General features: G+C 40.6%; 1 protein-coding gene across 2 annotated transcripts in view; it reads right to left on the bottom strand.

The window, feature by feature from the left end:
- Positions 1–6,073: 6,073 nt before the first annotated feature.
- Positions 6,074–17,900, bottom strand: part of LOC139409426 (GDP-mannose 4,6-dehydratase) — a 240,687-nt gene continuing 228,860 nt past the window's right edge. For both annotated transcript variants that reach the window (XM_071154571.1, XM_071154570.1), the window contains 2 exons: positions 7,320–7,388; positions 6,074–6,714 (listed from right to left, as the gene is read on the bottom strand). In XM_071154571.1, coding sequence (XP_071010672.1) covers positions 6,652–6,714; positions 7,320–7,388 — 132 coding nt within the window. In that variant the 3' untranslated portion in view covers positions 6,074–6,651. The remainder of the gene's footprint in view (positions 6,715–7,319; positions 7,389–17,900) is intronic.

Below are 17,900 nucleotides of genomic sequence, written 5' to 3'. Positions count from 1 at the left end.
TATTCTCTTTGCCAGATGTTTGGTTGCTGCAGCAACTGATTAAAGATGAAACAAAACAAGCAAACACAGACACATAGATTAATTAAAATTAAGTGTACTTAATTTACTATTTAAAAATCAATCTAGACAATGCAACAACAAAAAACAGTCGCTTTCAAGAAAATGCATTGAAACATGATAGGACAAATATTTGTGAACATTTGTTGTTTTGAAACTCTCCTTTTGCAGGCCTATATTATTATTATCGTCTTTATTATTAATATGTCCTATTAACTAATTTGTATAATTTAAAATGTGTAAACAAGTATCGCTGCTAAGATATTACTGTAGCGTAACTGTTTAAATTGCAGATAAAACACATTTGCAGTTAAAACAAATTCACAACCAAATTCAAACCACTTCATCAAACATTTGGAATGTTTTGTATCGGCGGCGCGTGTGAGTCGGTCTCGATAGTCACAATTGGTAGTCATTACAGCTTGTTAATTGAGTGTACAGGGGTTTACAGAAAACATCTGCTTGCTTATTGTGTTAACTACATTCTCTGTCTCTTCCTCCGGGGCCTCTAAGCATGCGGCCCTCGGTCTGACAATTACACGGACTGACTGACTGGAGACCGCCCTTCGCAAATGGCGAAGTATAGTGCACCTGGTCAAAGTTAGTGCACTATATAGGAGCATATGGTGACATTTGGGACGCAGCCTGGGGCCCAGTCAGAGCGTAATGAATGTAGCCTATGCATTATATGGTGACATTTGGGACGCAGCCTGGGCCCAGTCAGAGCGTAATGAATGTAGCCTATGCATTATATGGTGACATTTGGGACGCAGCCTGGGGCCCAGTCAGAGCGTAATGAATGTAGCCTATGCATTATATGGTGACATTTGGGACGCAGCCTGGGCCCAGTCAGAGCGTAATGAATGTAGCCTATGCATTATATGGTGACATTTGGGACGCAGCCTGGGGCCCAGTCAGAGCGTAATGAATGTAGCCTATGCATTATATGGTGTTGTTATATGACATACCTCTGCGCTGAGTCTTGCTGATGCTGCCTGCTGCCGGCGGCCCTGGGCTCCGTGAGTTCAGGAACAGGGGGAGAGGAGATATTTTTACTCTCTGACACCAGTGCTTTGCTGAGGCCCAAATCTTGTACAGGTGTGTCCGTGGGGCAAGTAGGGGAGGCAGGAGGGGTAGGGGACGCAGAAGGGGGTAGGGGGTTGACTTCTCCCTGGTAGGCATTGAAAATGTGTCTTTGTTGTGATCGCTTGCACTCGTAAAAGTATTGGATTGAGAATGTGACCAGGGAACACTACACCGCAGCACAAATGCTCCCTTGAGTAAAGCCTGCTTGACAGCACAGGCAGCACAAAGTCAAGTTGGTCCAGTCAGTCACTCTGCGTTTCGGGTAAGCCTAGGCCTAAACAAAGCCAACATTGCTTATTAACCTGGACATTTTTATCTACATTTTAAAATTGAGCATTAACTATTGGTGTATAGGTAATGAAAACAGACCCTTCTAGTTTATTGGCTAGAAGCTTTAGCATACCATTTACAGTTTTCATTTTGACAACAACAAAAAGTAACCACTATAGGTCTATGCATTGGCCTAGACTGCATCACACCAATGCAAATAGGTTTAGATTTAAATAAAATAGTGGCCTACCAATAATTCAATAAACATATATTTCAAATGTTGATCCTCTCACTCATAGATGCCTAGCCATAATTGCTCTAATAGCAGTCATCAGATTATTTCCGAAGGAATAAACACACGTCATGTCGGCGCACAGAGATTGATGGCGCTATCTCTAGCTGGCCAGGTCAGGAAGGAATAAAATTCAATCAGCGGCAGAATCATTTTTCATCCGACGGAAAAGGCAGAGCGCGAGGCGAAGGTCAATGGGGAGGATGTCAACAATGCTTCATGAGCGGGCAAAGCGACGAGCTGCCACTATATGAGCACGCAGTCGCTTTCTAAAGATGCCTATAGGCCTATAACTTTCCTGGCCTAACATACTCTCATGCGCTGTTCACATAAACTACGGAATACATTATGGATATTACTGTTGACAAGTTATAGATGACTAATCGATTAGTTTACTTGGACACCCTCCTCCACACGCACATAATTGCACTATTACAGCATACACACTATAGCCTACTGTAAGCCTCTACACAAACATAGATAATTATGTGGAGACAGGCATCTCTTTTAAATAAAGGTCAACTGTGTTCTATTCATTTTAACTTTAAAGTTAAAGTGAGGGGCGTGCTCGTCTAAAAATAAGGCTTGTCCATTTTTCAGATCAAATAAGGCGTTCTGCAGCTTAACACCTTGTCAATATTGAATATTGCATGTAGCCTACAATTAAGTTATTAAACGTGAATTAAATATGGTTAGATGTTAAATACCAATTTTATTAACACGGTTAAGGCGAGGCGTTCTGCTACAATAATGATGACAGGAATCGTCATACCTTTTGATTTAATAATACCAAAATAAGAACAAAATTAAGGAATTGCACTTACAAACTCTTGGTTATGCGTTATAGTTATGACAATGAATAATTAAAACAAATAGTAACATTCCCTCAAACATGCTGACTTTGCAGGCAATAGTCTAATAGGCCCACATAGGCTACTTGATTAAAGTATTATGACAAGAGATACAATGTTCTCAAGTATTCTATTTTATTAGGCAATTATTTTTACATTCCATAATGAGCTAAAAACAGAATTTGAAACTTCAAGAGTAAACGTGAGAATGGCATGAAACACAGACTAGGAGGGGCTGTATGAGCAAGAGCTTATCAAATCAATTTGTAAGTCAACAGCAATTACACACACACACACACACACACACACACACACACACACACACACACACACACACACACACACACACACACACACACACACACACACACACACACACACACACACACACACACACACACACACAAGAGGATGTGTAACGCGAAACTGAGACCCTCCCCTCGTCTTTAAATGAAGCTGTTAAGGCCTACAATCACAACAATTCCGGGCGCCTTCAAGACAAACCCACACGCCCCTCAATAACACGTCAACGCATGAATGATGTATAATATATAAATTCACTGTCGTTCAATCTTCGCTTTTCACATCTGTCTAACGCCTGTCTGATGCATTAAGACATATTTTACTCAGCACTGTTTAAGGTCCTGGTGGGGATAAATCTAACCACCGGAGTGTCAGTGTCAGTGTGTCTGTCTCCCCGCCCAGGCAGGCCCTGTGGGGGCAGGCCCCGGGGCCAGAGCCGGGGGAGACATGGACCTGGGTACGCTTGAAGGCGCGCCATTTTCCAAAGCCCTCGGAAAAGTCAGAAGTAATGGTGAAGGTTGCCACTGCCTCGCGGGGACGTTTAGTTCTACGACACGAGAGGTTCTATTACAGTAGTGTAATTGAGCAAGGCTATAACTCTTTGCTAACATTAGCCTATCAACTGTCATTAACCAATACGCCAAACACCAATTAAAGGATTATGACTTAATATGTTGGCAATAAAAGGAGAACATGAAACAGTAGGCCTAATTATCAATTTGTAAACTATAAACTTAGGCTAGACCTACTCAATACAGTATTGCTATAAGTGACAAGAGAATGAAAAGGTGTAAGCATTTGTGCGAGTTCTCACATTGTATTATGTGATTTGCCACATTATAATCGAGACTTTCTCATGGTTCTCTATTCGCTCGTCAGCTGGTGCCAGTCAGCCTATAGCACACTAAATGAACTAGGATAAAGCCAAACAAAATATTCGATTAATTAATGGTCATACCAGCATCAGCATTTGGGGCCCTTTCTGATGGTAATCTGCATCTGCTATGTTTTATTAGAGATAAATCCGATTGCAGAGTTCCACTTCCTAACCAATCTCCCATTTACTTGTTTATTTATCCGGGCAGTGGAGAATGTCAGAAATGCTAAGCACTAACAGGGTTCAGATGACTTATATGGGCGCCATTTCCGCTGTCTCTCTATTCACTCTCTCACTTTTCTTTTAGTCCGTTTAAAACGTACAGGCCTATAGAGAGGGTCTATCTTTTATTTGAAAGATTCACTCTACCATATCGACTCTGTTGCTTATAAAGAACAGTTGATAGTTGATTTTAAACGATGGCCTACACCATGAAACGAACAAACAAAATGACATTGAAGAACATTCCAAACTGAAAAGAAAATGATTTGTCTCAAGAAATTGTAGGCCTGAAGATATCAAATTGTGAACATTTTGATCATATTTATAAAACCGAATAGTCCTAAAATCATTGCAAATTTGTAATAATAAATCGATGTCATCCTCGTAGGCTAGATGATAATACGTATATGGCTCAAATAACAGTTTAATTAGGCCTTATATAAAAATTAAGGCAAATATGTGAACCCTTTTGCTATTATGCCTGTTTTTATAATGAGGTGTAACAATAAGGACACGACGGTGGCAATTTCCATGTCTCATGAAAGCATGAATCTCCCTATTTGTTACTCCAAACCATAGCCCTATTGAGAGAGCCAAATGCCATAGCCAACCCTCTATGTAAGGATAAAGAACAGTGAGCGAAAATAACATCTATAAAGACAATTTCAGGAGATTGTTAGATTATTTCAGTTTATTTTGCTCTCCTATTTTACTGTAAAACGTATTAAGGCCTTTTTTTTGTTAGCTTTTCATAGCCAAAAATGTGGTGGCACACACTCCTCTCCTTTCTCTTTCTTCTCTGTAGTAATTTACGCCTGGAACTGGGTGCCTGCATTATGTTCCCGTGCGTTATGAAAGCTGAGCCTAGAGCAGCACAGGGCTGCTGCAGTTAGTGGCGGCGCGCGACTGGGCCCGTGCACCTGTGTGCGGCTGGCCGGCGGGCGCGAGGAGAGACCTGGCACAGTGGAAACTGGTGTGTTTTCGCTCGCACCCGGGTTCCAGGGCCAACCTCAAAGCGCCATCTGTTACCAATTATAAGTCCACACAGATGCAGCGCTGTCTCCGACGGTCAAACTGCAATGTTCTAGGTGTTGTCTTAAACAAAAAAGAGAGGCAGACAGGCAAACCCACCCTGTTTGTTCCCTCTTCGTAAACCTACCTTGAAACCCTCCATTTTCCATTTAAAATGTCAAACGGATTTTTCATAAAAATATACCACGACGGTTTTCATTTGATTAATGTAGGCCTACACAACTGATACATTTCTGGGGCTATAATCTTTGACAGTCTGGATGTTGATTCCATGAGATTCCATAAAATATAGGCTCCATAACAACCTAACTTCCTTTCTAAGCTATTGTTCTGTAACAAAACTATCTTACAAACCATTAAAGTAAAAGTATGGTGGGACGTCTCTTGGCCTCTAAAACAAAGAGGTTCGAGGTTAGGGGTTCATATTCCAGCAGTCAGAGACAAAACGAGGTCTTTACGCTTGGAAGAGGCAGCCTCCAGTGCGCGCTGGGCTTGGATTGGGCACATAGTCAGAATGTCTCGATTGAGACACATTCTGCAGGAATGGGATCCAGGCTCGAGGAAGCGTATTTCCTGAGGAATGAACAGGGTTAGTGTGCTCGCGGGGCAAACCAAGGAGAGCTGAGCTCGAGGAGGGAAGGGAAATGACAGGGGCTGAGGCTCACGCGACCTCTGAGCAACCTGGGCGCGCTGGCACGAGGAACCTCTCAGAAAACATTACTCTAGTCTTCTGACTCGACTCAAGCTTGAGGTTTTACCTCTAAAATACCTTTTACAAGATTTAACCAAAGGTATAACATCTCTCCCCTATTTATAAGGTACACATTGTACACGTGTCCTCCAGTCTAGACACATCTTTGTGGAATAATGGCGGGGAGATTATGCAGTGCCAATTGGGTGACATAAAATAGCCTATCTTCATAAATAGTTACAATTATGTTATTTAGGCTACATATATTATATGTGGTGCTATGTGTCTATGTAATTATCAATACATTTATAACAAACAATGTATATTAAGAGGAGAAGAGCAGAAGATTGTGCATGAAAAGTCAAGAAAATAATCACATATATAGGGCCAACTAATGTATCAAAAGAACAAGTTTTATTGTACCAAAATGTTTATATTCTGAATTAAATATGGCAGATGGGAATACAAAATATTTCACAAATGCTGAATAACATTTAAAACAAATTTGTTGGTCATCTTACAATAACAAATCATTAAAGTTCTACTTATTTTTTTTCTAAAAGGACAAACTGCAACCTGTGACCTATATGCCAGGCGGTTAAAACACACAAACACAAGACAACAATACAATCCCATATTGCCCAGAGACAGTGTCGAATAAAAACAATTAAAAGTCCTATCACCATATAGGCTACTAAATCATGATCAGTGAGAAAAAATATATTAAGATTAAAAACAAAAATAAGGAATGGTATTATTTAAAAGGCATCGAATAATCTTCCCTCACCATAGCAAAAGGCAAAAAAACAGACGAAGTAACTTCGTTTGGGACAGCAAAGTGATGAAAAAAATGATCCAGACTAGTTTTATATTCTTTTCACCGCATGGTGCGACTGTTGAGTCACAGTGCACTCTGGTCAGGAGTGCTCAGACAATTCCCTAGGTTTGGGTTGATCCACAGGATTTGGTTTTATGCGTTAGGGTTATTCTTCATGAGATGGATGTCAGCATCAACCATCTCTTTCACCAGTTCCTAAAGAGTCAAATAGAGGTTTAGTTTAGACACAGATATCGTCTACTCTAAACCTAACATAGCAGCCTAAATATTCATTTCCAAACACTGATAATCAAACAATTTGTATTGATTCAGGAAAATAGGTTAACCTAATAAAATTATTGGTCCGAATCGAAAAATCCCTAAGACAAAAAATATGAAAATAATGGAGAAACAAAATGGGTTGTGAACATCAAATCTGTTCAGAGGACCTCTTTATTCAGTCATGTTGATGTACTGTGGTTGGTAAGTGGGAGATTAGTCCAACTTGGCTTGTTCAATCACACTTAACCTACTTATTATTGTTCATATAAGGCTTGTACAGTATATGATTATAACACGTTAAAAAACATTAGTTTAGCTACTTAAGAAGCCGCTTAACTTTCCAATTTATGTTGTGTTTGCTGACAACACAAGAAAAGTGGAGAAGCTGGCTGGGAAGACTGTCATCGAAGAAGACCAGCATGCTGTGCTTCTCCAGTTCCACCATGGGTTATGTGCACACAGACACGCACACACACAAACACGTACGCATGCACACAAGCACACACATGCACACACGCAGAGTAAAGTGCAACACCCACCTCAAAAGTGATCTTTGCTTTCCAGCCTAACTTTGTCAGTGCCTTGGTGCTATCACCTTGCAGGTATTCCTGGGGAAAGAGAGGGAGAAACAAAAACAACTCATCATTCATGGCCACTAGAGAATGGTGTTTAGAATAGGGTAATTTTTTTTCAGCAGAAACAGTAGATTACAGTAGAAACAGTAGATATACAGTGATACAGTAGACTTCCTGTTATAAAGACTTTAATTCCACCACTATCTATCGAAATCAAACATATGCACAACTCTCTATAGGATGTAAACAGATATTAAGATCCTCTGTCTAACTCTCTCTCTCTCACACACACAGGTCAGTATCCCCTCTAGGGGAAAGGGAGGTCACAAAGTCTCACTGGCCATCAATCCCAGACTCCCCCTCCTCTCTCATCCAGAGGGTGCCAGAGCATGATGAATTGTGGGACTCCGGTGGTGTAACCTCCTTCCTCCCTCATCCCCCTCTCTCCTCTGTTTCCCTTTTGTGTTCTGCACTGGGTTCACAATCTACTGAGACCCTCTCTGAGACCACCAAAGATACAGCCTGGAAAATACCTCTCGCTCATTATCATTTTGTCACCTCTCTCTCCCCCAGTTAAACAGTCAGCAATTTGTTGTTATCCTAAAAATCTATGTGTATCTTTGAACCGTACGCAAGTTTCTTGAACAACCCTGTTACGTTCTCATACTCACTGTCAAGATTTCTACAGTTTATTTAGTGGTTGGCTACATATTTCTTTCAGTAGAAGGAGAGTACGTATCAGTTACTCCCGATGTGCTCATGTCCATGGCTGAATAGAGATGTGAACTTATAAAGGCAGAGAGCTTCTTTTCTATCTGACACTAAAACATTTGAAAATGTCTGTTTCTGGGTGATCTTATTACAGAGGAACGCTACAGCAGCATTAGCTTAGCCTGGTGCTACTTCAGCCTTTACAGAACAGGGACCCACATCTCTGAGCTGCTCCACAGCCCTCAATCACACTGGCTAACACACACACACATGCAAACGCACAAACTTTGTTGAAGTGGATTAAAGTTAACGACAAAACGTTTTTCATGTGTTATTTTTTATTTATAATGTAACCTCCAATCAATCTTCAAGTGCATTTTTAAAATGTTTTTATTAGTACAGTCTTTGAATCAGCCATCAGACAAAAGCTCGTCCCTCCTTTAGTAGTCAGTTCACAAAGTCCATTTGCAGTTCTACGCTACATTACTGACATTCAGTTCTGTTCCAGGCCTATAAACAGCCATATTTACAGAATCATTATTACAGCAATGGACGTCAATTATATAAAGTTAAAGAATTATATTAATTATAGGAGTTATTAATGGAGTGACTCCATAAGTACATTATGTTACATTTTTAAAGGAGAACATTTCAAAAGTGAAATTAATATCAGGGGTTTTTGTCCCCAATAAAGGGGTTCCAAGGTGAGTTCGCCTCAGCTCATTTATAACGTTAAAAAGCTCTCGAAGCCTACTTAAACACATTATAACTAGCCTGTTATCTGTTATAACACAAATAAACCTGTGTCTAGAACCAACATTCCTCAATGAACATAATATATGAAACACAGAGCAAAATAATGCTGAATGTATAAATAGTGAATAAAGAGGGAAAAGACCTAATGGAATCCCAGCCCCTACCATGGACTGACTATAATATTCCATGCAGTGGCAGTATGTGGCCAGAGATGGCACTGCTGAGTGCTACTAGCCATACAGAATCATCTTATGCCCCACCTCACCATGACAACATTACCTTCTCCGATCAACATAGCTGACTGAGGTGAGGTACACTTCCTGTTCCTGCATCTCTATGACTGGTCAGTAGTCAGATGTCCATCTATCTATAAGACCTGGAATACAGTGTATTTATACTGATAAAGACCTGTCAAGTCTTAAAAAAAAAAAAACACACACCCACATATATATATATATATAGAGAGAGAGAGAGAGAGAGAGAGAGAGAGAGAGAGAGAGAGAGAAATTCAACCTGCTCCGAGATTTAAAACCTTCTAACTAGAACAGAGTCAACTCACCCCTCACTGACAGAGAATGTACTGAATTATTCAACAAGAACTGCTAACAGATGGAACAATATAATCTTCATATGGATCTGATTTGGTACAGAATCCAAGGTCGTGGTATATCCTGTTTAAAATAGTATTCTCCACATGTCTGGAAATATGCAACAGTGATAACAGAAATGGGTTCTAGAAAATGTGCTATGTTGAGTGGATTGCTCTCTGAAGACAGAAGATTTGAGTAAATATTACATTTGTAGGGGCTTTAAAATTAGAGTGATAAAGCTATATCACACGCATCCTCAGATCTGTTCACAGTCCATAAACCACGCCATGCATCATGGGCAGTGTGTGTCAAGTTGTGATGGTCGCAGAAGAGGGATCACATAGGGAGAGACAAAACGATGACATAAACTGACTGTATATCTGATCCCTACAGGTATATGGTAGTGCTGATGAAACAGTTTTCCCTTTCTCTTCAGGTAGCCAGGAGCAGTAACAACACCACTGATATCACATCACACCACATCCTAAATAACCTCATTGCCACAGTTGCCAAACCATCATCAATATCATCGTCATCACCACCATTGTCAACATCATCATCGACACCTGAATTCTCCTCCCCCTCTTCCTTTCTACCATTAAAGGTGTAAACCACTCCCTCAATGTGATCACGGTCAATAAAGCCCACAGGTGATTAAGGCACTCTGAGTTGGCATGTAACGCTAAGGAATTCCAGTATCACTGAAAGTTCTGTCAATAAATCACAGCAACCCTTTCACACAGCAGACAGAGAGAACACTACAAACACAACCATAGCCAAAGAGCTCTTCGAGCCGTTGAAGGGAAAGAAAGTTCAACATCCTCATAGAGACCTCTCTCTCTCTTTCCCTCTCTCTCACGCAGAAACACTCACAGGGGACAGGCTCTGAGGATCTGATGTGGTTTGGAGAGGCCATTGGAAGTGCTTCTGGTATTTGTATGACCATGGACATGAGGATGGATGCAGACATCAAACAGTAGCAGCAATGAGACAACAGTAATTCAACTCAGTAAGTCTGGACCCCACAGCCTCAGCTGTCTGAAGGACAGACATTATTTCCCAGAAACCTTTGCCCTTTGTAAAGTCACACAGACGAAGACTGAGTGTGTGTGTTTGCGAGAATGGTTTGTTAGTGTTCTGGTCCAGGTGTGAGAAAGGCTTTTGAGGTCGTGAGAAAGACAGGGAAGGAATGAGAGAGCCGGTCCAGGTATGCACATCCTTTCATTCCTCTCTTCCTCTTCCTCACACTTCTCTATCCACATCCCTCCCTCTCTTTTTCTCTGCCCACATTAACATACTCCCAGATTCTAGAACAAGAAACACAAAGACTGGGGAGAAAAGAGAAAATAGTGAAACAGAGAGGAAGAAAGAGCCTGCTGGTTTCTCCCCAGGACTTCTAGACAGTATTAGCCACTCCAGTAAAGAGTTCAGGATCCTACCACTGAGAGATGGAGAGTTCCAGTCTGTGTGTATATTCCTGTGTGTGTATATATTCCTGTGTGTGTGTATTTCCCTGTGTGTGTGTATATATTCCTGTGTGTGTGTATATTCCTGTGTGTGTATGTATGCCTGTGTGTGTATATATTCCTGTGTGTGTGTATTTCCCTGTGTGTGTGTATATATTCCTGTGTGTGTGTATATTCCTGTGTGTGTATGTATGCCTGTGTGTGTATATATTCCTGTGTGTGTATATATTCCTGTGTGTGTATATATTCCTGTGTGTGTATATATTCCTGTGTGTGTATATATTCCATATTCCTGTGTGTGTATATATTCCTGTGTGTGTATATATTCCTGTGTGTGTATATATTCCTGTGTGTGTATATATTCCTGTGTGTGTATATATTCCTGTGTGTGTATATATTCCTGTGTGTGTATATATTCCTGTGTGTGTATATATTCCTGTGCGTGTATATATTCCTGTGTGTGTATATATTCCTGTGCGTGTATATATTCCTGTGTGTGTATATATTCCTGTGTGTGTATATATTCCTGTGTGTGTATATATTCCTGTGTGTGTATATATTCCTGTGTGTGTATATATTCCATATTCCTGTGCGTGTATATATTCCTGTGTGTGTACAGTGGGGCAAACAATTATTTAGTCAGCCATCAATTGTGCAAGTTCTCCCACTTAAAAAGATGAGAGAGGCCTGTAATTTTCATAATAGGTACACTTCAACTATGACAGACAAAATGAGAAAAAAAATATCCAGAAAATCACATTGTAGGATTTTTTATGAATTTATTTGCAAATTATGGTGGAAAATAAGTATTTGGTCACCTACAAACAAGCAAGATTTCTGGCTCTCACAGACCTGTAACTTCTTCTTTAAGAGGCTCCTCTGTCCTCCACTCGTTACCTGTATTAATGCCACCTGTTTGAACTTGTTATCAGTATAAAATACACCTGTCCACAACCTCAAACAGTCACACTCCAAACTCCACTATGGTCAAGACCAAAGAGCTGTCAAAGGACATCAGAAACAAAATTGTAGACCTGCACCAGGCTGGGAAGACTGAATCTGCATAGGTAAGCAGCTTGGTTTGAAGAAATCAACTGTGGGAGCAAATATTAGGAAATGGAAGACATACAAGACCACTGATAATCTCCCTCGATCTGGGGCTCCACGCAAGATCTCACCCCGTGGGGTCAAAATGATCACAAGAACGGTGAGCAAAAATCCCAGAACCACACGGGGGGACCTAATGAATGACCTGCAGAGAGCTGGGACCAAAGTAACAAAGCCTACCATCAGTAACACACTAAGCCGCCAGGGACTCAAATCCTGCAGTGATGAGTTGCATCCAAAGAACACCATACCTACTGTGAAGCATGGGGGTGGAAACATCATGCTTTGGGGCTGTTTTTCTGCAAAGGGACCAGGACGACTGATCCGTGTAAAGGAAAGAATGAATGGGGCCATGTATCGTGAGATTTTGAGTGAAAACCTTCTTCCATCAGCAAGGGCATTGAAGATGAAACGTGGCTGGGTCTTTCAGCATGACAATGATCCCAAACACACCGCCCGGGCAACGAAGGAGTGGCTTCGTAAGAAGCATTTCAAGGTCCTGGAGTGGCCTAGCCAGTCTCCGGATCTCAACCTCATAGAAAATCTTTGGAGGGAGTTGAAAGTCCGTGTTGCCCAGCAACAGCCCCAAAACATCACTGCTCTAGAGGATATCTGCATGGAGGAATGGGCCAAAATACCAGCAACAGTGTATGAAAACCTTGTGAAGACTTACAGAAAACATTTGACCTGTGTCATTGCCAACAAAGGGTATATAATAACAAAGTATTGAGATAAACTTTTGTTATTGACCACATACTTATTTTCCACCATAATTTGCAAAATAAATTCATAAAAAATCCTACAATGTGATTTTCTGTTTTTTTTTTCTCATTTTGTCTGTCATAGTTGAAGTGTACCTATGATGAAAATTACAGGCCTCTCTCATCTTTTTAAGTGGGAGAACTTGCACAATTGGTGGCTGACTAAATACTTTTTTGCCCCACTGTATATATTCCTGCGTGTGTATATATTCCTGTGTGTGTATATATTCCTGTGTGTGTATATATTCCTGCGTGTGTATATATTCCTGTGTGTGTATATATTCCTGTGTGTGTATATATGCCTGTGTGTGTATATATGCCTGTGTGTGTATATATTCCTGTGTGTGTATATATTCCTGTGTGTGTATATATGCCTGTGTGTGTATATATTCCTGTGTGTGTATATATGCCTGTGTGTGTATATATTCCTGTGTGTATATATTCCTGTGTGTGTATATATTCCTGTGTGTGTATATATTCCTGTGTGTGTATATATTCCTGTGTGTGTATATATTCCTGTGTGTGTATATATTCCTGTGTGTGTATATATTCCTGTGTGTGTATATATTCCTGTGTGTGTATATATGCCTGTGTGTGTATATATTCCTGTGTGTGTATATATTCCTGTGTGTGTATATATTCCTGTGTGTGTATATATGCCTGTGTGTGTATATATTCCTGTGTGTGTATATATTCCTGTGTGTGTATATATTCCTGTGTGTGTATATATGCCTGTGTGTGTATATATTCCTGTGTGTGTATATATTCCTGTGTGTGTATATATTCCTGTGTGTATATATTCCTGTGTGTGTATATATTCCTGTGTGTGTATATATTCCTGTGTGTGTATATATTCCTGTGTGTGTATATATTCCTGTGTGTGTATATATTCCTGTGTGTGTATATATTCCTGTGTGTGTATATATTCCTGTGTGTGTATATATTCCTGTGTGTGTATATATTCCTGTGTGTGTATATATTCCTGTGTGTGTATATATTCCTGTGTGTGTATATATTCCTGTGTGTGTATATATTCCTGTGTGTGTATATATTCCTGTGTGTGTATATATTCCTGTGTGTGTATATATTCCTGTGTGATGGGAGACAGCAGGGGGGGTGTGAGTTATATCACAGGATTCTTCCGCCGTCTCCACGTGAGGCTCGGTCGACACACAACGTGGGTACTGAACTCCAAAGAGTGGCCTTGTCCCTCTCTCACACACACACACACACACACACACACACACACACACACACACTTAGAAGCATAATGTATATTTATATATGAGAGAAGGAGGAATAGTACATAAGTTGGGAGCTGTATTTATAGTAAAACTATGAGGGCAACGTATTGATTAACAATGAAAGAGACCAGTCTCTCTCCCTTCCTTCAGCCCCCCCCCCCCCCCCATGATGATTGTTCTCCATCAGTGCTCATTAAAATTCCTGGGGGAGCTGTGTGATAAATATTTAGGTGGATGAGGACACACTCTAAACACTCTTGAGGAGCAGAGTGGAGGCTAGCAGCAGATCGCACTAAGTGCCCCAACGCCACCGCTAAGCATTCTGCCTCCCCTTCAGCTCCAAGGAGATTTGTATATGTGAAGTACTTACTGTCAAGATAACCAGCACAGGGAGAGAGGGGGCAAGATTAATAGCGAAGCCAGCCAACCGTGTGGTGTGTATGTGTGTGTATGAGATTTGAAAAAGTTTAGAAATGAACATGCACACACACGTTCAATTGTTATTGTCACATGCACAAGTACATTGAAATGCTTAACTTGCATGATCTAACCAACAATGCAGTTATCAATATCAAAATAGTATAACTAACCTTTAGATAATAATATATATTTTTGAAGTATAAATACACATACACACATACAGTTGAAGTCGGAAGTTTACATACACTTAGGTTGGAGTCATTAAAACTCATTTTTCAAACACTTCACAAATTTCTTGTTAACAAACTATAGTTTTGGCAAGTCGGTTAGGACATCTACTTTGTGCATGACACAAGTCATTTTTTTACAGACAGATTATTTCACTTATAATTCACTGTATCACAATTCCAGTGGGTCAGAAGTTTACATACACTAAATTGACTGTGCCTTTAAACAGCTTGGAAAATTCCAGAAAATTATGTCATGGCTTTAGAAGCTTCTGATAGGCTAATTGACATAATTTGAGGCAATTGGAGGTGTACCTGTGGATGTATTTCAAGGCCGAACTTCAAACTCAGTGCCTCTTTGCTTGACATCATGGGAAAATCAAAAGAAATCAGCCAAGACCTCCACAAGTCAAAATTGGAGACCTCCACAAATCTGGTGCATCCTTGGGAGCAATTTCTAAATACCTGAAGGTACCACGTTCATCTGTACAAACAATAGCATGCAAGTATAAACACCATGGAAGCACGCAGCCGTCATACCACTCAGGAAGGAGACGCGTTCTGTCTCCTAGAGATTAACGTACTGCGAAAAGTGCAAATCAATCCCAGAACAACAGCAAAGGACCTTGTGAAGATGCTTGCGGAAACAGGTACACAAGTATCTATATCCACAGTAAAACGATTCCTATATCGACATAACCTGAAAGACCGCTCAGCAAGGAAGAAGCCACTGCTCCAAAACCGCAATAAAAAGCGAGACTTCGGTTTGCAACTGCACTTGTGGACAAAGATCTTACTTTTTGGAGAAATGTCCTCTGGTCTGATGAAACAAAAATAGAACTGTTTGGCCATAATGACTATCGTTATGTTTGGAGGAAAACGGATGAGGCTTGCAAGCTGAAGAACACCATCCCATCCATGAAGCACGGGGATGGCAGCTAATTAAAGAATAAATAAAACTGGCCTTCTTTAGACTAGTTGAGTATCTGGAGCATCAGCATTTGTGGGTTTGATTACAGGCTCAACATGGCCAGAAACAAAGACCTTTCTTCTGAAACTCGTCAGTCTATTCTTATTCTGAAAAATTAAGGAAATTATTAATTAATTAATTCCATGTGAGAAATTGCCAAGAAACTGAAGATCTAATACAACGCTGTGTACTACTCCCTTCACAGAACAGCGCAAACTGTCTCGTACCAGAATAAAAAGAGAAGTGGGAGGCCCCGGTGCACAACTGAGCAAGAGGACAAGTACATTAGAGTGTCTAGTTTGAGAAACAGACGCCTTACAAGTCCTCAACTGGCAGCTTTATTAAATAGTACCCGCAAAACACCAGTCTCAACGTCAACAGTGAAGAGGAGACTCCGGGATGCTGGTCTTCTAGGCAGAGTTGCAAAGAAAAGCCATATCTCAGACTGGCCAATAAAAACAAAAAATTAAGATGGGCAAAAGAACACAGACACTGGACAGAGGAACTCTGCCTAGAAGGCCAGCATTCCGGAGTCGCCTCTTCACTGTTGACGTTGAGACTGGTGTTTTGCAGGTAATATTTAATGAATTCTACAATGTAGAAAATAGTAAAAATAAAGAAAAACCCTTAAATGAGTAGCTGTGTCCAAATGAAAGGCATTGAGTTCGTCTGGCACACACACACACACACTGTTAACATTCTCATTAACCACACTATTCAGACGTGGACTCCCCACTACTGTTCCAGAGGCTTATTGTCTGTTACTGAGAGGGGGTCACACAAATAGAGGGGCCCTGTTCTGTTCCTGCATTCTATTATTCCTGAGGACGGGAAACAGATCATAATTCCTACAGTCAGCAGAATGTTCTGGGAGAGAGAGAGAGAGATGAAGTGAGTGAGAGAAAGAGAGAGTTGAAGTGTGTTTGTCTCCTCAATATGCATGTTTGTCAGATACTGTGTTGGTCTTGTCTGTGTGTAACATGTCTATCAGCCTCAGGTTGTTTCAGATTTTTTATTGTTATATCAAAGTAGACATGATTTCCCCTATTTAAACAAAATTATTCTCAACCACACTACTGAAAGACAAAGATCAAAAGGAGAAAAACAGAGGAAGAGAGAAAGGATGAGAGAGAGGGAGAAAGTGGCGTTCTGCTCATCTTAATTGATGTGTAATTTCAGTAATGCTCATGCACGGAGGGACCAGAGTCTGGGACTGCTTTTGACACTTGGACCTCTATGTTCTGATAGAATTCTTCTAATAGATGTGTCGACATGGAGTAATTGTCTCTGAGTGTTTTTGAGCTCTACAACACATTGAGTCTCACACCTCAATCGCTGGTTGAAAACTGTTTTCTGCCCCTCCAAAAAGATTGAATATGTAGACGATTGGCCTTCCTTCTGGGACTCACACACAAACAGGACCAAGCCATTGTCACCGTGTCCGTGCCTCGATATACGTCGGGCAAAACGAAACATGGCGATGTTCGCCCTAGAGAATTCATTGGAATAAAGACCTCCTCCATTCCTGTCGGTATTTAAAGAGTATGTTATAATATCTCACATCTCAAAATAGGACTACTTAATGTTAGATCCCTCACTTCTAAGGCAGTCATAGTCAATGAACTAAACACTGATCATAACCTTGATGTGATTGGCCTGACTGACACATGGCTCAAGCCTGATTAATTTACTGTGTTAAATGAGAACTCTCCTCCAGGTTACAGCTGTGACCATATCCCCCCGCGCATCTGCAAAGGTGGAGGTGTTGCTAACATTTATGATAGCAAATTTCAATTTACCCCCCCCCCCCAAAAAAAATACTATGTTTCGTCTTTTGAGCTTCTAGTCATCAAATCTACGTAGCCTACTCAATCACTTTTTATGGGCACTGTTTACAGGCCCCCTGTGCCGTATACAGTGTTCCTCACTGAGTTCCCTGAATTCTTATCAGACCTTGTAGTCATGGCAGATAATATTCACATTTTTGGTGACTTCAATATTCACATGGAAAAGTCCACAGACCAACTCCAAAAGGCTTTGGGAGCCATCATCGACTGAAAGGGTTTTGTCCAACATGTCTCCAGACCTACACATTGCCACAGTCATACCCTGGATCTAGTTTTGTCCCATGGAATAAATATTGTGGATCTAAATGTTTTTTCCTCATAATCCTGGATTATCGGACCACCATTTAACATTTGCAATTGCAACAAATAATCTGCTCAGATCCTAACTACGGATTATCAAAAGCCACGCTATAAATTCTCAGACAACCCAAAGATTGCTAGATGCC

This window comes from Oncorhynchus clarkii, chromosome 5 (assembly GCF_045791955.1).
Source record: "Oncorhynchus clarkii lewisi isolate Uvic-CL-2024 chromosome 5, UVic_Ocla_1.0, whole genome shotgun sequence".
In the NCBI taxonomy this organism is placed as follows: Eukaryota; Metazoa; Chordata; class Actinopteri; order Salmoniformes; family Salmonidae; genus Oncorhynchus; species Oncorhynchus clarkii.
Note: the sequence above shows the minus strand (reverse complement) of the source record. Positions and strands in the feature narration are given on the sequence as shown.